This window comes from Ambystoma mexicanum, chromosome 8 (genome assembly GCF_040938575.1).
Source record: "Ambystoma mexicanum isolate Mex_15411 chromosome 8, UKY_AmexF1_1, whole genome shotgun sequence".
NCBI classification, from domain to species: Eukaryota; Metazoa; Chordata; class Amphibia; order Caudata; family Ambystomatidae; genus Ambystoma; species Ambystoma mexicanum.
Window position 1 is genome coordinate 1,075,173,971 of NC_090929.1, and position 21,132 is coordinate 1,075,195,102.

The 21,132-nt window shown below is 45.5% G+C and overlaps 1 protein-coding gene across 1 annotated transcript in view; it reads right to left on the reverse strand.

The window, feature by feature from the left end:
- The window catches only part of ECHS1 (enoyl-CoA hydratase, short chain 1), a 298,785-nt gene that overhangs the window by 59,248 nt on the left and 218,405 nt on the right, over window positions 1-21,132 (reverse strand). Inside the window, exon 7 of the mRNA XM_069611067.1 lies at window positions 8,313-8,380. Within this exon, the coding sequence (XP_069467168.1) occupies window positions 8,313-8,380 (68 nt within the window). The remainder of the gene's footprint in view (window positions 1-8,312; window positions 8,381-21,132) is intronic.

The window sequence follows — 21,132 nt, forward strand, 5'->3', positions numbered from 1 at the left end:
GGATTTAAATTGTTGCACTGATCTTAAAGAGATTTTCCTTAATTTCATCACTTGGGAATATGGATGAGGGGTGGTCTAGAGTTTGTGGAATAAAACCCTTCTTAGGAAGCTTTACCCAACAGTTCAAGACCAAAGTCCTTTCTTTTTCCATTGAACGGTCTTAACCTCGAGAACCTGAAGGTTAATCCCCTTCAACCATTTAATTTAATGGCTACATGAGATCAGTAATGTCATTTAGCATTCCAAGACTAAATGTCAAGATTAGCAAGATGACTGGGTGGAATGCAGTTGTGGAAGTTGCCAGGAGGATTAGACATGTCTGTAGAGTGTAATGAAAGGAAATGTTTGCCCTGAACAAGTTGAGACTGAATGGATTGTTGCATAGGCTCTCCTCCAGGAATCCCAGTGTTCCTTCTGATCACAAAAGTGGCTTCTTATCCCAGAGGTGGTGAAGAGGTTAGGAAGTGAAGGGATGTCTTCAGGGCCTTTGTGCATTCATAAAGTACAGAATCATCTTCAACAAAAGCCTTCAATCCAGATCTTCCAAGAAGCTGCAGCTTGAGCAATAATGAGCTGCAAGAATACATTTGTACTGTGATGCATTTGGCCAGCCCATATTAACAGTATTAGTCAATCACAGAGATAGTCCCCGTTAAAATCCACGGCATTGCCTACAGAGCCATGTGTAAAAGAAGTCCCTAATGCTTCAAAGTAATTTACAGATGTACATCCCACACACTTACGACGATTATTTCTTTTTGCTTTAATGTTTAAACATTCTTTTAAGCAAGTACAAATTTAGAGAGGGGAAAAGGAAAAAGATGAAAAGAAGTGAATCCAAGAACGAATAAAAGAGAAAATTACAAATGGATAGTCCTGCCTACCCGTATGTAGGCCTTTAAAATCGCCCTAAGAACTAAGAGAAGAGAAAATGGAAAAGTACATTTACCCAAAGGTAAAGACTTCCAACTCGCCTTCCTCACAGTCATGTTTCACCAGAATTTCCTCAATAAATGACACTGCCGCCAATACCAACGAGTTCTTTTCCCCTCTGAGGACCAAGGTCCACCAGTCGTCCTCTGGAGTCGAGGACCTCAAGTCAGAAATCAGATGACCAAAGTGCTTTGTTCTGACTTTAGTCAACTCTTGACATGATGTATAAAGAGGTTTTAAATTCTCCACAACTTCCTCTTTTCCACAAAAATGCCACAAGTTATCATTGGGAACGTAGCTGCCGATCTTGCATTCACAATTCCTTTGTCAAAAACAAATTTGGTCGTAGTCTCAGAAATGTATCCCGGTGACATCTACTCAGGAATTTTGCCAGGCAATTCGTCTAGTGCTCCAACTTCCTGGTTTAGTTGTCGAAACAATTTATAGTTGTTTGCATTGTTGTCTGTAGTTATCCAATAGGGGTGTAACGGTTAACGGTATAGCGTTATAGATACAGTGAACAGCTCAACTGAACTTTAATAACCGTCACATTGTTTATACCAGTATACCGTTTTAGGGCCTGCAGCTATTAAGTGAGCTTTTCAATCTGATTTGGAAAGGCTGCAGTAAGCAAGTGCTGTGCATTCTGGATCTTGCACTGTGAGATGTGGCGTTTGGCAGACAAGTGCATAGGGAAAGTGATGCCACATTAGTAAATGCAGCTTTGATGCTGTTACTGCTATTTCTCTCTGATCAGTAGAATCGGGTTATACATCAGCTGATTTATAGTTTTCCCACCAATTTGAAAGATGGGGAACTACACATCACAGAATTCAAAGGGGGTAATGAACTGGATGCCCTTCTGATGCATGTCCACAGAAAATGTTAGCTCTGTGGACTGTATGAACAATGGGCCTATCAGTGCTTTGTGCTAGTATATAAACTGCCCCCTCCCACTGTCCTCCGTGTAGATGTACACATTGGCACTAGAGTTGTTGCTTTGCTTGATCCTTCACCTGCCTTCTGCATATGGCACTGGACTCAAGCAGGCAGGACAGATTCTACATTCAATTTGAAGTATCCAGAGCAGTGGGGTGAGATATTTCTTGGGTCTATCCTCGATCTGTGACACCACCCATGAAAGCATTCCTCTGTCCCAACTCACACAACAAGCGTCCTAATGCTCTCTGACCTGGGGAAAACGATAATGATGGAGCTGTGGTGATGTGGTCTAGGCCGTATTTGTGCCGATATGTATTTTATCTTTGTCATTTTCAAAAGGTTTTTGTGCCACTATCTTTAAGAAGGTAAATGAACATGTTTTGCAAGAATCAAGAAAGAAATCAACAGCGCCCACTGAACGCGGTCTTGTTAGGATTACATGGTCAGTGGGGACTCCAACATCAGACCTTTATAATACACCAGGCAGATGGTAAACAAGCCATAGTGATTTGATCAATATGCAACCTTTCGGTGAGCGTGTGTTGGCTATGACATTTTGACAAAAGAAACACAATGACATGGGCTTTCAGACTTCACAGGAGTGACTTCTCCCTTTAATGGAATAAAGCGTTATCAAAACAATCTTTTATGACTGATCGCAGCGAGGGGTCATGATGCCCATGCCATGCGGTTCCAAAATAATGCAGGTCGAGGCCGATTTTCAAAGCGATGACCTGTGACTGAGCAGCAAGCACATTGCTCAAAATGTGCATTTTAACACAACCACTAGTCACTCTTTCATTCAAGGTGAACAACAAGTGAGCGCCATGAAAGACCAAATCTGCAGCCGCCTTAGATTCCTAGAGGATCAGCTACAAATGTGCAGAGACAAGTTTCAAAATACTGACAATTTTAAGATTAGTTAACTCCACCTGCTATACCGCGATAACCATGATATACCATAATTTGGCAAAAGGTTATCATACCGCCATAAAACCAATACCGTGACACCCCTATTATCCAATCTAGCTCTTTTAATCTGGTTTTCACATGGCGTGGGTTCGATTTTAGGTCTTCCTCTGTACAGCCCATCTCTACCAATTTGTTTTGGTTTGATGTTACCCAGACCTTAAGTGCCCCAGTTGACCCTTTCATGATTTCATTGTAGATCATTTCAGTTCTTACTCCCAAGCCCAAGAGGCATTTTCCGTATAGTGCCAAACATTTCCAGTCGACCGTTGCCCTCAATGATAGGAGGCCCAGTCCTCTTCGGAGTACCTGTATTGGGATCGAAGATGGAACCTTCAAAACATTCTTCCAGTAGGTACCTTCTAGTAATGGCCACGGTTTATCAGAAATCAAAAGTATAGCCTCTGAGCCATATGTCAAAATTGGGACTAATTTCATTTTATAGAAATGTACTACCGGGATCAGTGAGAAGCGGCCAAATTTAATGTTCAAGATTGAAGCTTAAGGCGCCAGTGTTCTGGCCGTTTCCTGTAGAGATGCCACCACCAGGGGATTCTGAGCTCTTGCTGTTTATCTCAATTACCAGATATTGGAACAAATCAAGTTGTTCGATTTGGGATGACCCCAGTCCCCACTTGAAGTCTGCTTTTTTTCTTTGTCTTTCATTTTTCCAGGACCAGAATCTTCGTCTTGTCTGTGTTTGTTTGCAAATCATTCAATTTCACATACTCCTTCAGTCTTTCAAGCTGCCTTTGGAGGCCCACCAGCGTTTGGTCTATTAGGACCAAGTCGTCAGCGTAGAGGAGGCAACTCAACAGCAGCCCGCCAATACGGGTGGGAATCTCCTGGCAGCTTTTAGTGTTTCATCCAGGTCAGATATGAAGAAGTTGTAGAGAGATGCCAGTGGGCATCCTTGCTTCAGATTGCTGGAAGATTTTATCTCTTGCAACAGCAAACTGGCTTTATTCAGGCGTACTCGCATGTTGGTGTCAGAGTGGAGCGAGATTAGTGGTTTTAAGATTGATCGACCGTTACATTTCAATAGTTTGTTCTACAGGAGACCACGTTCCACCTGGTCGAATGCCTGAACAAAGTCCACAAAGGTCAGATATATCCTGTTTATTTTATCCCAGACGTTCCCTTTTAGGATATTTAAGAGTGACAGGTTCACACCGTTCCCAATCCCTTTGACAAACCCAGTTTGCAACAGGTCATTAAGGCCCTCACGATGTGGGCACTCGTTCAAGTTTATAAGCAACAGTGAGCCAAAGACCTTCCTGAGGACATCTAGAAGGGCTATCGGACGGTAGTTTTTGGGCTCCCTCCTGTTGCCTTTCTTGGAAATAGGGACCATGATTACCTTTCTCCAGGATGCCATGAGAGAGTGGGTACGAGCAATCCAGTCAAATAAGAGATGGAGAAAATGTGCCCATTGCATCTGATCTTTTTTAGCAGGGCGTTGGTCAGGCCGTCCCCAAAAGATGTCCTCTATTCCACGTGGGAAGTACCATGGCGCAGGGTGTCCCTGGAGGTCAATCGAGCCGTAATCCCTCTTTCCCTCGTATAGAGACCAGAAATATTTCACCCAGGCTTCCTCTGGAACACTGTTCTGTATTGATGTGTTCCCAAGATGGTTATTAAAGACCAAAATTAACATGATTTCCGCCCACAGATTATTTTCAGCATTTACTCTGAGTGCGTCTGGTGCATTTTTTATCTGTGTGCTCGTAACCAGTTCTTATAACTGTTGTATGCCATTTTGGCTTGCAGAAGGTCGTCATTTTTTTTTTTTTACTTGTTGGGTCGCCGAAGCATACCTCTGATCACTCTTCTCCTCGCAACCAAGATCTCATCAGAGGTGTGCAAAACTTTCCTTTCAGGTCAGCTTGACACTTTTGCAGAAGCATTTCAGTAAGGGTGTATAATCTGTCAACACTCCCTCAATCCCCGACCTTGGGTGTCGGCCATTTTTAAAATCATACAAATAGTTGCTCAATGGCCTCTCGCAACATTCTTAGTCTTAGTCTTATCCCACCATTGGAAACAGTCACTGGTCCAGGCATTCTCAGTTGACTTGTTTTCCCGTTCGAGTTCCATCTCATTTCAACAAGGTCATGATCGCTGCGAGTCATCACAATAATCTTAAGGGAGGTGACAAATTGTAAAAAGTTCTGGGACACAAAGATATAATCTATTAATGCTGACTGGTTGGCCCTTGACCAGGTCGCGTTGGGTGGTCTCTCCTGGCATGTGCCCATTCATCATATGCATGTCTCTAGAGGCCATTACGGCCCCCAGTCTTCTCCTTTCCACCTAGAATTGTTTGTTTGGAGATTTTTTTCAGGCCCATCGAGAAGCAGTGTTTGGCACAACTATGTCTTTTGTAAGCATAGTAGATCAAAACATCCTAAATTCACATCACTTTCCGTTGTCAAATGCCCGAACCCTCTGGTATTCCATGAGGCCATCCTAATTTGGCCCAGGCAAGGGAGGGCATTAAGCTAGGATCTTTTAGTGTCAGCCAAGGTTCCTGATAGCCATGACCACGAAAACTCTTCTAGGGTCCCAGATGTGTGCTCCAGGGCCCAGTTGACCTCTCTACTAAGGCCGTTCCCGTTATTAGCCTTCACTGTAATACTGAAGTTTTGTGTTCCTGTGGTTGCGTATAATTGGCTCTGAGCTCTTAAATTTGAAGGGGAGGCTTTCCCAGGTGCACTACTCCGATCTCTGTCAGGGTTTTGTGCCTTTGGATCTCCTGTGTGTTCAGTCAGTGGATACTTTTTGTCTCTTAGAGCCTGTCCTTCTGGGTCCCGAATATAAGTAGCTTCTGTTCCTGTCATGGCTGTGAGGTAAAAACCCAGCATCAAAATAGGATACTTGTTTGCCGGGTTTGCTTTTTTTAATGGTGCTGAGGCCTCCAGAGTAGCTATGCCTTCCCCATTGTGCTCCACCTCTTCGTGACCTCCATCCTTGCACTGGCATTTCTGTCCGGACTGACGGTGGCTATACCCCCCCCCCCTCCTCATCTTCTGGCAGTTTTGTCGGGCTGGAAGAGATCCAGTCCCGGCTTGTCTGAACCTTCACGTTTTACTTAGTGTGTCCTGCTCTTCCACTGAGTTCTGATCACTGTTGTTCCTACCTGACTCAGTTCTGATGCTGTTATAAAGCCCTCTAGGAACAACAGTTTAAAGTGGATCATAGCCATTATTGTCGTCTGGTCCCTTAAGGTATCATTAAGCGATTCATATAGCTTAGTGAATGGAGCCAGGGCTATTGTTATTAATGACAATCGACAACAGGTCAGCCTTTGTTGACGCGATTGCCTGACACGTGTGGTCTATCACTAGGCCATCTTGTGTGGAACATCGAAGGGTCTGTGGAGGTTTCTAAGCTGGATGAGTGATTGAAGGCCTCCTGGTGCAGTTGTAGCACGGAGTAGTTTCCCAAAAGGTGCAGATTCTCAACAGGTAAATCAGTAATCACTGTACAGATTTTGATTGAGATGCCCGATTATCTTCTGGGTCGGTCCCTTCTACCTCTGAGATGGCGTCAGGAGCAATGCCAATGCCAAACCGTCCACAGAAGCTGTGATTAGAGAGCTCTCTGGTGAGGATCTACTCAGGTTCATTCGGGGGCAAGAGAAGACAGCACGCCAGAATCAGGTGGGAAGATTGGGAGCATCCTGGGCAAGTCTGTAGCCAGGGCATCCGTGCGGTCGGGCAAGGGTCACTGGTCTCAACAGTGTTCATAATCAAACATACATCAAAGGGGGGTAACAAGTTGCGCTTACCAGCTAGGTGCAGTCACAAACCGGAATGGAGCATGGAAGGGCACCTTATTTTGATCCTCAAAGTCCTGCCCTCCTCCATGTTCTTCAGGCTTACCCCTCCCATCCTCTGGCAAGCACTGTTCTTGGTACATGGGCCGGGTAGAGTTAACCAACTGCTGAACCACAGGAAACACAGTAAGCACTTTGCTATGAAGCCGAGTCGATGAGAGGCACACTCCTCCCTCTGCGGCAGGCAGAGTACAACAACTCTGTAGGATAACGTGGACCCACAGTAAACACTCCTGCAGCACTGCAGACACTCCGCTATCCGTTACAATCTATTACAAACCTACTTCTAACCAGATAGTCAAAGTTGAGTCTATCTGGCCCTAACTTTAGAGCACGCTTCCTGAAACTCTAGATCAAAAGTGATTGAACATTGAAAGAAAATTAAAATTCTCCTTTTCCAACTCTCAGGTGTCAGGATGTCATTGAAGTAGGTTTGACTGTCACAGCTTGGAGGATATTGCCTAAAAATGTTAAGGGACAGCCTTGGTGGACTACCATACATTGTACATTTTCAAATGGAATATGCTATGTTACCAGGAGTGACAGACATTTAAGATGATATTTATGTTTGTATAAACGAAACCTGGAAATGATATTTATCTAAAATCAGTAAAGTTTAACATGGAAGAAACTGTACATTGCATATTGAAAACACACAGTCTTTAAGCAATAGGGTTCTATGTGAATGTTTTCATTTGTATTTTTCTTTCAGAAGGTCACCGAGCAGTGGTACTGTCATTCATCCCTTGGCCATCATGTATATCACTATGCAACCACATTATATCTGCACCTCCCCTGGTGAACTTATTCTCACAAGTATTGCAGAATTAAGCTTACTGTGGTACATGGATGACATTTTGGATTGTAGAAAACATCACTTGCCATCTCCCACCATCTTCCCTCTTCAATAACTATCATTGTCTGGAGACAAGAGTTTCTGAAAGGAACAACTCCTACAGAATCGTCTGACAAGCAAATGCTCAACCCAACTACAATCCATGAATGCAAAACAAAGGTTTTGCGACATCTGTGCTGTACATTTCTTCAGCCTCTTTCAACATTTAAACATGATAGACTGAGCTTGCCATCTGGAATAAAACCTAGGAAATGTCGCCATGCCTGAAGGCGTGCACTTCCCCAAACCTAAGTGCATTTTCACATTTTGGGGAGCACAACTATAACTAAAGATTCAACCCACACTCAGGTGTAGCATACAATTGCAGTACCTACAACACATGGGAGCCTCGGAATGGCTTAAGGCCTGGCATGTCTATGTGTTAAGGGAATTTCAGGGCCCCTCACCACATTTTGTAGATGCTCCTATTGAATTTGTGTTTTACCAATCTCCACAATAAACCCATCTTCTGCACCAGATGTATGGCGTTTCATCACCCCTCAGCAGCGACCCCGCTAGATTTGCTGCATTCCTTAGGTCTTAAATTCTCAGTCTTGCCACAAAGATATGACCCACAATAAACTGCTACCTCCTCAGCTATAGAGACTTGCATTACCACATCACTGACCATACCCTTTGCTTTCTCAGCAGGACAGTTCTGCAGCAGCAATCCTGTGTCACCTTCTTGAGAAGCCCACACTGCAATTGTAAAAGGTACACATAACTTGCACTTACTGTAGCAAACGTGCAGTGGAATAATCTCTTCTCCAACCGTGTTCCTTCTGCCAAAGTCAGCTCAAATGCTTAAAAAAAAAAAAAAAAAAAGACAAATCAGCATCGGCATGACAGATAGAAGCATCATCATGGCTCTGTATTACCTGCCGTCTGAAGCCATGCCAACACTTGCAAGAAAGAGTAAAGGGGGGCGGGCCTAGGAAAATATCTTTGAGAAGGCACATGGACAATTAAACAGAGTAGAATAGACAAAGGACAGATCCAGGAAGCTTAGTCAAGTGACAAATATTAATGACGAAAAAAGAATAAAAATAAACCTCTTGTGAATAGCGAGAAGGCAACATAGAACAAGGCATGCAACAGGCAGGTGCCACCACTAACATCCCTCCCAGACGCATCACTGAAGAGGTACAGTAACCAACTGCTGCCAATAGCCAAAGGAAACATCTGCAATAAAGCTGCAAAGGTTCGGGTAGGGCACAGGTTGGGCAATGCATAAACGAACAGCAGGTAGAGTACAGCATTGGGCCAAGAAGAGGTGGTTAAGGCATAACAAAGTTTATAGGTTGTGTGGGTCAGGGATATGTCGGTCTACACAATGTCTACCAAAGGAATCCATGACCTTATGTTATTGAACATGCCACTCAGTAAGTCCACACTTATAATTTGGTAAAACAAGTCGTACCATAAAGGCTTTCACAAACTTACAGCCACAATAAATACAAAAGAAACAATACAACATCTTAAGCAAAAAGAGATAAAATAAGGACATCAATTAAACAGTTTTTCAGTCACAAAAATATTTAGCAATTCATTAAGATCAGCTTGATTAAAACAATTCTCATGATCTAAAAAATAAGGAATTATGACTTCAGATAGTAACGCGTGTTGTAGCCTTCATCAGACTGCAACATAAGCTTAAAGCCTACTTCCTGAAGTACACTATTGCTGATAGAAGTGAAAACAATAACGCTTGGCAACAATGCCTAAATAACATTCTTAAAAGTGGTGTCAGTGCACCTTGTCTGATATGGGTGTAACTAGGGCAAAAAACAAAGTGCATTGCTCTTTCTTGGTGCGTAGCACATACTAATTTGCCAACACAGAATGTCAACCCCTTAGTACATCAGTTAGCCATAATCAAATTAAGGGTAAGAAACAAATTGCTTACTTCTGAGTAATGTTCTTTGTGGTGGATGTTCCTGCCACAGATTCCTCATCTATGATGCCCATATCCCAGCGCAGCTGTTCTCTGGAAACGTTCCCGCCGCCGCACGGCTCTGCATCGGGTCTGTCCAAAGCCTCTACGTGCTCTGCACCAGAAGCAATGTCGGGGCCGGCATAAGTAGCAGCGACGCGCCCCACGACCTCACTTCCACCCTTTTTCCCTAGCACCGATGCTGAGGGGCTCTAGAACCGATGGTGTACTAGTTTCCTGCAAGAGGGGCAGGTAGGGATGGCGATGAGGAATCTGTGGCAGGAACAGCCATAAGAAAGAATATTAACGAGAGGCAAGTCATTTGTTTTTCTAATGGATTCTTTCCTTCCATGGGTTCCTCATCTATGATAGACTCCCAAAAGCAGTATGTAAATCTGGAGAAGGGAGGAAGCAAGGACACCACCTAAATCAGAAAACTCTGGAGGACCGCTGTGAGAAACCTGAAGTTGTCTGGCCTGCTAGTCCCGAGGAATCTTTTCCAGGTGGCCAGGACACGCCCAACCCTTTGGGATCCAGACCCTGAGGGTGGACCAGTGCGGGAGGATCACCTGGGTGAGGGGTCTTCGGGGGGTGGGACCCGGGTGGCGAGAAGCAGTACGCCCCCTCCCCTGTAACACTTTTACCCCATCCTACCAGGATACCTAGGAACTTAACTCACCCCCCCCAACCCCTTTCAGCACACAAACACTTTCTCACAGACAGCTTGCTATGAGAGAAAATGGACTAACACCTGAGCCGTATAACTGACATGTCCCAATACAATGGTCAGGCAGGGTCAGGCAATTACTGACCATCACGCACACCTGACTCCCTTTACACTTCCCCCACACGGAAAGAACGTGGAGCACAAGAGCACACTCTAAGCAAAGCCAAACACAGGGGGAAGCAGCAGTTCCAAGATGGCAGTTTAACATGCAGAGAAAGGCGGCAAAACAGAAAGGGATCTCAAAGAGGGAAGTGCCCTTGACCTTTCCGACAAGAAACCGTTACTTTCACAAAACCTTGAGAATAGAAAGCATAAGACTAGGAAACCAGGCTGAAGAATCCTGCATTGTGTGTTGGAGGTACCCAATGCCCTCCTGTGTCGATAATCAAGGCAGGGGGAATCTGCTGCTGCTGTGGTGCTGTGCTTCTGGCACCTACAACAAAGCCGCGCCCAATAAATCAACACAGCCGTTGAGTTGGGGAGACCTATACTAGACCGTTCAGTGTTGAAGCCAAGGTTGCAAGCGGCAACATTGTATGAAACGCATCTGATAACCAACGCAAGTAAAATTGAATAGATGAGCGATTGAACTTTGAAACCAAGATTTGATACCTTTGACAGAGTGGTCCGGCACCGCATGCATGCTCATTCGAAAGTCTCTGTAAGGTATCCAATGAGAGGTGGCAAAAGCGAAAGAGTGGCAAAGGATTTTGAATCGAAGTGGTGCTGCAAAGGGTCAAGCAAAATCCCCATGCACAATCTAAAGACTTCAATGTTGATACTGCCAAAAAAGTAGATGAAAGTTGGTCGAGCCTGAACAAGGGAGATCAATTGAAAGCTTTAGGTTAAAGCAAGTTTGCGTTAAAGTGAATTAACATTGGTCTGAGCCCAGCAGAGAGAGACTGATTGAACGTTGTATTGAAATGGATCTGAGCCTGGCTGAGTGGCCTCCGGGGAGAACCGTGATCACCTGAGAAAATGGATACATGAAAATCCTACAAGCATTGTGGTAAAGGGGAGATCCGGGGTGAATAGTGAATCACCTGCGAAATTGAGACAGTGTGAAATCCTAAGAGGAAAGGAACCTAGTGTTTGTCTGTCGCATCAGGCTCTCTGAAAGAAGAGACTTTGAAAGGCAAAGAGACTTGGGAATAGAAGGCCCTAATGCTAATGTTGCAACCCTCGTGCTAGAGAAGCCAGAGTCTGTGTTAAGCTAGAGTGTGCCGCCTTGTCCTGTGCTAAAAACGTGTGGCAGGAAGGCCAACGACCTGAATATCCCGACATATTTCTTGAACACTTTCTTTTACATAACATTGTTTCCCAAACTATTTGCATTTAGAGGTAAGGATTGGAAATAGTTTTTTTCTTAGCATAGGCCCTTTTATTTTGACAATACACCACTAGGACTGCGTTATGTGATGGTCATAGCTTGCTCCCATCTTTAGATTTAGGATTAGAAAGGCGTTTCTCAAACCCTTTTTGAAGTTCAATAAACACCCTTGCACTGTGGTCACTTGTGTCTGTCTTACTGTTGATACCATGCCTTCCTTACAACACGCCCTCCCAAAACAGGCATTCCGAACCCGTGTGCAGTGACGCCCATGTAGCTGTCTGGAAAATGTCCAGGACAGGGACTCCCCTCTGAAGAGCAGAGGTGGCAGCCAGCCACGCCTCTGGTGGAATGGGCTCAGAGACCCTCAGGCACATCCTTCCCAGCCAGACGGTAGCATTCTGAGATGCAGAGAATGATCGACCTGGACAGGGTCGGGTTGGTCACAGCCCTCCCAGCACGAGCATCAGCGTAACCAACAAAAAGTTGTTCCTCCTTCCTAGCCTCTCTAGTAGGAGAGATTTAGAACTTAAGGGCTGGTACCGACGCCAGTCGAAGAAATCTTTCCACTGCCTTGGAAGGGTGAGGCGGAGGACAGAACACAGGAAGATGGATCTTCTAAGAGATACGGAAATCCGAGACCACCTTCGGCAGAAAGGAGGGTCTCACTCTCAAAGTCACCTATTTGGAAAAAAACGAATAGGGTGGTATAACAGACATCTGGAGCTCACTCACCTGTCTCGTGCAAGTGATGGCAACCAGGAAAATCACCTTAGGAGCAATTTAATAGGACAGGAATGAAGGGGGCTCCAACGGGGCACGCATAAGAAATGTCAAAACTTAATTCAAATCCCATGCCGGAACCACAAACTATCGGGGAAGAACCTTGGTGCACATACCACGCAAGAACTGCCTAACAGTTCTGGGGACCTCTTGAACACAGAAATAGCAGTGAGGCGACACTTCACAGTGCCAATCTGCAGGCCTCCTTGGGCCAACGAAAGCAGAAAATCAAGGAAAAAGGATCCAGGACCCTCTCCGGGCACCAAATCGGAAATATATGTAACCTGCACGTATAAATGGATTTCATAGCAGGCCGATGAGCTGAAAGGAGCACATCAAATACATCGTCTGACAAGTACCATTCCTTGTATCCAAGCCTCTCAGTAGCAAAGCATGAAGGTTGAGGATGCTGAGGTTCACGTGGAGGGCCTGCCCTTTCGATTGGGAGAGCAATTTGACTCTCCCCGGAAGGAGCCAGTGAGGGCAGATGGACATGTCCAGCAACTCCAGATACCATGTTCTCCGGGCTCAGTCGGAGGCGATCAGGATCAGCGTGGTTCTGAACAGACATAGTCTCCCGAGGACCAGAGGGCTGACGAAGATTGGTGAGAACGCATAAAGGAGGTCAAAAGGTCCACTTTACCGTCAATGTGTCCCCCAAAGCTCCCCGATGAGGAAATCCCCTGGAGAAGAACAATTTGCACTTCCTGTTAACACTGGCAGTGAAGAGGTCTACTTGAGGAGTTCCCCAAATAAAGAAGATCTCCAGAACTTCTTGGCAGAGTTCCTACTCGTCTGTCAGCTCAATGCATTTGCTGAGACATTCTTCCTTCAGGCCAGATGAGCCGCCGCCAGGGAGACTCGGTCCTAGAGAGCCCAGAACCAAAGTCTTATTGCTTTCATGCACAGAGGAAAGGACCCCACTCCACCTCGTTCGTTGAGGTAGTGCATGGCCATTGTGTTGTCGGCCAGTATCAGTACAGTCTTGCATTTTACAGAGGGCAGGAAAGCAACTAGGGCCAGCCTCATCGCTCTCAGCTCCAGCAAGTTCATATGCTCCTGAGACTCTGTTGGAGACCACAGTCCCCACACTAAGATCTGATAAGTGAGCACCCAACCGGTCAGAGATGCAGCCATGACCACCGTCACCTGGGGCCAAGGTTGCCAAAGCAATGCTCCTTTCAGCAAATTGCCTTGCCCTGGATCTAAAACCATTCATAACAAAGAAGCCATTGAACAGATCTCATGCGCAGTCTTCCCTCTGTGACCACTAAGATGCAGGAGGCCATGAGGCCCAGAAGGCGCAAGAAGGTCAAGGCTCGGACTTGTGTCTGCAATTGAAGGACATTGACCAACCGGAAAAAGTTAATCACTCGATCCTTGGGCTGGGCAGGAAATCTCTGCCCAGGTGAGTGTCTTAGACTGTCCCAATAAATCCCAGACAATGGGATGGCAGAAACAGACTTTTTGAAGTTCTGCGAAAAAAGACCAAACTGTGCAAGAGTGCATGTACGGAGTAGATGTTCCGACACAAGTTCCGGTGAGTGAGCTCGGGCAAGTCAGTCATCCAGGTAGCGAACGACATGGATGCCCTCCCTCCTGAGTTGAGCCGCTACCACTGCCAGCAGTTTGGTAAAAACCCTGGGTGTTGACGAAAGGCCGAACGGCAGGATCCTGAATTGGTAATGTCGGTGACCCACCACAAATTCAGGTACTTCCTGTGCTTCAGATGAACTGGCAGGTGGAAGTAGGCGTGCTGAAGATCCAGGGAAACCAACCAGTCCTGCAGATAGAAGGTTGCAAGTCTGGGCTACGATGTGTTACGCTCACCTGGTTCCCACAGAGGCATCGATCGGACCCGGACAGCTGCGGTCTCCACCAACGTGATGCTTAGTGAAGAGATGACAGTCTTGACTGGCCCGCCTAATCTTGTCTGCTGGACTTGTAGAAGTATTCTCCTGCAAGTGGAGAAAGGGATTTAGCCACCCGTGGACTTTAATGATGGCCCCCCCCACAGTTCTCGTTCTCTCCACTAATCACCTGCGATATTCCCTTTTGGTAACCTCACCTTATGTTTTTAAATGATGAGCTCGCCATCCTGCATGGCATGCAGGGACGCGTGGATACCAGTTACTTCACTGGGTTGAAGGTACTGGAGGAGTTCTGGAGGAATATTGATTCCAGTGTCTATAAAGTTCAAAGAGTTCATTATGTCCGATGTTCACTCTTGTTCCATTCCCTCGTTAGGTTGCAGCTGGGTCCAAAAGAATATTGCCCGGAGGCAGCTGATGGCGTTCAGGTAAGAGTCTGTATTACCAAACACTGTCCGGTAAAAGTTGCACGAGTTTAACTTGCTATTTTCTCTCCCTTTATAGGTGCGGCATAGGAAGATGCGGTGAATTAAAGAATAATACCTCCGGTGGTAAAGCAGGTAAGCCTATGGTGGCAAAGAGATTGTCCTTGTTGGTTTTCTCGGCTCACCTTGTTATTCCTTTTGTTTCCCCCCCCCCAGGTGCTGGGTTTCAACGAAGAAAATGATGAAGGCAGCGCCGAGTCGAAAGATGCGGTGGACTGGTGAGTATAACGCGACGCTGCTGCTGGCGAAGCGACGCATGCTGAAATAATGTCCTTTCCAGGCTCGGAGATGTGCTGGGTCCGGAATCAGGTAAGGAATCAAACAATGTCTGATCTAACCTCTTCTCCTTTCTTTGCCTTTTGTCTAGGAGCTCTGGATTCGAGGCGGGCTGGCAGAAGACTGATTTGCAGACACAGTGAGCGTCACGCTGCTGGATGCAGAATAACGCAAAGCATGGGCTGCTGTTCGGGCGTGGTTTAAATAGCCTGTCATCAAATCCTCATCAATCATCAAAGTAGTCCCAGGTAAGAAGTTCCCCAGAACCACACCCGAGTGAAAAATAGTCCCTGTAATCAAATAGTCCCATCCAGGCCTCACATTGGCTTGGACTCATTTGCACCATGGTCTGCATAAGGTAAGTAAAGTCTATGAACCTGGCGCCTATGGCGCCAGGACTGAATCCAAACAGCCCCCAGCCGGGGCTGTTGGGGTTTTAATGAGTATCTGGATGCCTGCTCCTGGGGCTGATGGACTCGATCCGGATGCCCGGGGGTAGTCATCATGATACGATGACCATTTTGAACTCGCCCTTGCGAAGGAACAAGTTCAGCTGCCGCAGATCCAGAATGGGACACAAGCATCTGCCCTCCTTTGGCACCAGAAAGTAGGTGGAGTAGCACCCCCAACCTCGTTCTCTTCACTGAACCAGCCCAGAGTTCTTTGCCAGAAGCCGACTGACCTCCAGCAGGATGGGGTCCAGACAAAGGGGTGGCCAGCGGGGTGTGGTCTCGAGGGCATTCGAGAAAAGTAAGGCAATACCCCTGAATGATGGCCTGTAGGGCCCAAGCATCGGGCGTTGTCTCAGACCACTCCCTGATGAACAAGGATAGCTTCCCTGCCACTGGTGATGTGTTGGAGGCCGTCAGAGGTTTGGCACCCGGGAGAGCTGAGGCGACAGAGGCTGCTGCGATACCTCCTTGCAGCGAACCTCTCCCTCTGCCTCTTGGGAAGTACCTGCCTGAGCCCCTTCCCGCAGTAGGTTGACCATGGCCCCTCTGGTCAAACTTGGGAAAGGGGTGAATACCCCTGCCTTGGATGAGGATTGCATGATGGGCTGTTAGATGACTGGACTTTGAGGGCGTCATCAGCCTTAGCTCCCAACAAGATCCGCCCATCAAAAAGCATATCTAGCAGCCTTGCCTAGACGTCGGCCCCCAACCCAGACATCCGTAACCATAAATGTCGCCTGACCACAGACCTGCCCACGCAGTCCACCATGTCTCGGCCAGATTTTAGCATCTGCCGCACAGCCTCCTTGCCATCAGAGACCAGGAACAGAAAACCATCCCTCATCTCGCCCTCTGAAACGTGCTCTGCCACACCGGCTACAGTTGACCAGAGGGCAAAGGAGAAACTAGCCATGGCACAAGATGCTTTATGGCTCGCAGCATTAGACTGTCTCTGCGCTAGACTGCTTAGCCCATCAGGTGAAAGGGCTGGAAAGGTCACGGTTTTCATGCTTGCCATAGTGGCCTGTACCACCAGGCTTTCAGGTGATGTGTGGGTGAAGAAGAAGAAAGCCAGGTCCGAAGGTGCACCGTGGTGATTCCTCGCAAGCTCCCTGTCCACTGGGGCAAAAGAGACAGGCTGCCCCCACACGATTACTGGGGCCTCCACCGTCACATTGAATGACAGCAGAGTCTCGTGCATCAGAGCCTCATCCAGAATGTCAGCTCGCACTGCACTCTGGACAGCGCAAAGAGACCCAGGGTATCGGCCACCATTTTGCCATCAGGCACTGACAAGCAGCCTTCGGCTTACCTGGTGTTGGTGCTGGCAGAATGCCCAACTGTGGGGGGAAGTTTCCAGACCGCTAGCCTCTTGCAGATCAGCTGCCAGGTCCACCATGCCGCCACTCCCATATAACTCTGTGAAGTCCCTCTATTCCCTAGAACCTATGGGTTCCAACCCAAATGGGACCTGGGTGCCCTCCTCGTCATAAATGTCATGTTTTTTATTTATTGTGCATTTCAGTTTAAAAAAAACTTTTACACAAAATAATTACTTTGCACTTTAACCTATAAAAATTAAAACAATGCATAGCTCCATAAAACATATACATCTTAAACGTATACAACTTAAATCAAACGACAAAGCAAAAACCAAATATCCATTAGGTGTCCTAGCTAGACAACATTAATCTCAACACAAACTCATACATATGATACATAGATTAAACCAAGATTAATCGGAACATTGGACAACTACATCGATATTCGATGCGTCAGCATCTTCATTAACATTTTCACCAAGGCACAATCAAAACTTTGTTAAATATAATTCTTTGTACCTAAAACAAACAATACTTAATTTCATGTTACCACTATTACATGTTGCAGAATATGAGCACAAATGTTCATTGCTGCGGATATATAGGTAAAGAAAACGTCAAATCTGATTCGATCTTTAAAGGCAGACGGCCCAATAAAAACAAATTAATTATTGGGACTCACCATACGCTTGGACCATAGGGATTCTCTTGCCAGACACGCATTTCTTACATTTTCTACTCCAAAGTGACCAATCCTGGCTTCTTCATAGTGTTCACAGTAAATCACTAAATGCTTAATAGTTTCTGGTTGCTGAGGGACCATGCAAAATCTGTAACTATCTGATGCACTTCGTGTCCAGTACTTAGTGTGTTCCAATGTGTGTAGTTGGGTCATTCTAAATCTCATGTAAATTGAACAAATCTTTTCACATGGGAAGCATTCAATGCATCTTAATCTAGGCCATCGTTTTGTACGAAAATTGTGCAAATTCACGATAGAGATGATAGCCTCCAATCTCATCTATAGTTGTTGACCAATCCCATTTATATAGTTTTTTTCTTGGCATACGCTGGGCGCAACCAGAGATCTTCCTTCGTCATATTAATCTTGAACAAAATCCCCTCCATTCTTGTTTGAAAAGTAACCAAGGACTGCGAATCGGACCATAAAAGCATCTTGGCAAATTCTTGGTATACAAAATTTCTACGGGGGTTTATCATTTTAGCATACGTATTTAATTGTCTCCACTGGAATCGGGCAGCTAAACTAGATAAGCCCAATTCAATACATATGCAAGCACAAGGTAAGGAATTCGCTAAACCCAGAACATGCTTTCAGACGCGTGCCTGGATGGAATTCAAATAAACACCAATATCATACAGACATAAATCAAGATCATGAAGTAAAATGGCTTATATTTTCATTAAATAAAATTGAAGTGCTGGGTTTAAAGAAAACGTGCATAATGTTTGTTAGATCATTTTTAGCTGCGAAATCAGAGGTCTTACTTTCTGATTTAGCGTTCTATGCCAGTTTACCTTGGATGACAAATTCGACAGATCATACCCCAGGTACCTAACCGCAGGCATTCTTTCTATAGGAATGCCATTTAATGTCCAGTGACATATAGAGATTTTCTTTCTGTCCGTGAAAACTAATATTTTTGACATTAGCACGCAAATTATGTTCAAGTGCATATTTGGAAAAGGCCTGTAGTTTGTTCTGGAGCCCAAACGGTGTTCTATCGAATATTAGTACCCGGCGAGAGACAATCTGAATGCAACAAGCATTCTGACTGTCTCTCGCCAGGTCCCTACCCGGCCAGGAATCCCTCCATTGGGATTCCAAGGCCTTTGTCCCCAGCGGGGGGGCGTGGCAACCCCTCAGCCAATGAGGAGGCTCGAAGCAGGGCCATCCCCGCTCCAAGCCTCCCAGCGGCTGAGAGGCTGCCTTCGCCCCCCGCCGGGGACTGGGTGAAGTCTTTTTTTTTTTGTTTTTTTTAAATTCCCTTCCCTCCCTCCCACCCGCCCCCCCCAACTTACCTTCTTGGTCCTGCGTCCCCGGCGGGGGACGAGGGAAGCCTCCAGCCGTGTGGAGATTTGGAGCGGGGCCATCCCCGCTCTGCGCCTCCACACAGCTGGAGGCTTCCCTCGTCCCCTGCAAGGGACACAGGTATGTTTATTTTATTTATTATTTTTTTTCCCCCGTCCCACTCACGCCCACCCAACCCCACTTACCTTCGGACCAATGGACTCAGTTTTCCCTTTCCATGGCGGCGGCCATTTTCTTGATCGTTTCTTTTTCCGTCCAGAAACGCCACAGAGTTTCGGGACAGAAAAAAATGCTTTTAGTACCCCGGTCACGCAAATAATGCGGGCCGGGGTACTAATAGCAATATAAGCCGAGCGGCGCTCGGGGCCTTAACTATGGGCCCCGGGGCATTACCTGAGTTGGTAATTCCCCCGCCGCTCAGGTTCTATTGCTTAAATAAAATATTGGCGGCAAAGGCAAGCCAATTAAGTCGCAGACACCCTATTTTTCCAGGAAATGAAAATTATTTCTTGCCAGATACCATCTATATCACATAAATATAAATTAAATAGAGTGGAGGCCAGATTGCACCTCTGCTTTACACCGGTTTGTGTGGTGATCTGTGTAAGGGCACCTGGCTGAGTAATTTGTACTTTATAGCAAGTATCTCGATGTAACATGGCTACTCGTTAAGCTGCAGATGTTGAGAATCCCAGTTTGACCATTTTCAACCACAGCAGGTTACGAATGACGCAATCGAAAGCAGCACTGAGATCCAACGCGGCCATATAGACGCACCATGAGATGTTTTTTTAAGCTCCAAACACATGAGATAGTACAGTTGCATATCTCCTAAACCCAGTATGATATTGTGAAAGCAGATCGTCACAAATAAAGATCTCAATGTCATTTAGGATCAAGATGGTAAAGACCTTATATGAGGCATCCATCAGTGCTATGGGACGCTAGTTTGCCGGCTCTGATGGATTGCCCTTTTTAAATATGGGAATTATGAGTGACGTTTGCCAGGAGCGCGGAATAGAGCTGGTATTCAAAAAATTGTCATTTTAACTTGAGAATACCTGCCCAAAATATTGCATCAATCTTTAGCACACAGGCAGGTATGCCGTCAGGCCCTGCAGCCTTCGAGTATTTTAGCTTGCCAATAGCCCATACTATGTCGTCAATAGACCACATAATACGTGGCAGAGATTTTAATGTAATCGCCTGAAACTCAATGTGATTGTATTTGTCTGGAGGTTGGAAGGCTTGTGAAATATATTTAGACCAGACATCTGAAGAAATGGATGTGGCCATGGAATCTAGAGTCTTTTCAGATTTTTCCTTAAGCATATTCCATATACCTTTGGTATTTTGTTTACATATGTAGTTGACGATGGCCTGATTGGCAGCTATGTGAGCCTTATGATGATGTACCAAACGTGCATTTCTATAAGTTAGAGAGATTATTTGATATATATTTTTTTAACAGGGTGAACTTATGTATGGCCAAGTGCAACCTTGTCAAAGCGCCAATATCTCTGTTCTTTTGCTGCTTTAGTTCAGCAATTACTGATACATATTTATGTGGGCGCTGAATAAGATTACGCGGCTTATTTTCGTATAATGCAGACGAGTGCCTCTTGGATAATGTAATTGTTGTAAGTTTCTATCTGCGCCGCAATGTCCTGAAATGTGTATCTTTTTTTAAATCAAATCTTTTTGTTGACCCTATTTTATAAACCAAAAAATTACAAAGCTTTTTTTATTCCAATGAACTGAGTGAGATGGCTGCTCTATTTCCATCAAACCAAGTTCAGGAATCCTCTCACAGAGGCTATGAATGGTCAACAAATTTATCGAAATAGAAATGCTGCAATGATCGCTGTACCCCACGTCTGCAATTTCACAAATATTCAATAGACTCGCTGAGATGAAGAAATCAATACTTGAATATGCAACGCCTCTGTGCCATGTATAATCCAAGACAGTCATGTCGAAATTCCACTAAGGTCATGTTCCAAGAGGCGATGTAGTGGTTCCAACGCCGCCCAAGTTTCTGAATTAAGCTCAACATTTGAATTTCGATCACCATTTTTGGCACTGGACACCTTCGCACAATTCGAATTTAGATCACCTCCCACAATGACCTTAGAATTAGGATTGTGTAATAACGCATTTTCTAAAATGGTATCCAATAGACCATCCATCATCACACTGGAATGATTAAAATATATACATATTGCCAGGAACGCCTCCGAGTCATCATCGGAGTGTATGATTTCAATAGCTAAAATAGCGTCAGATTCATGGATTAGGGTAACCTTCATGTTCAAATTATTAA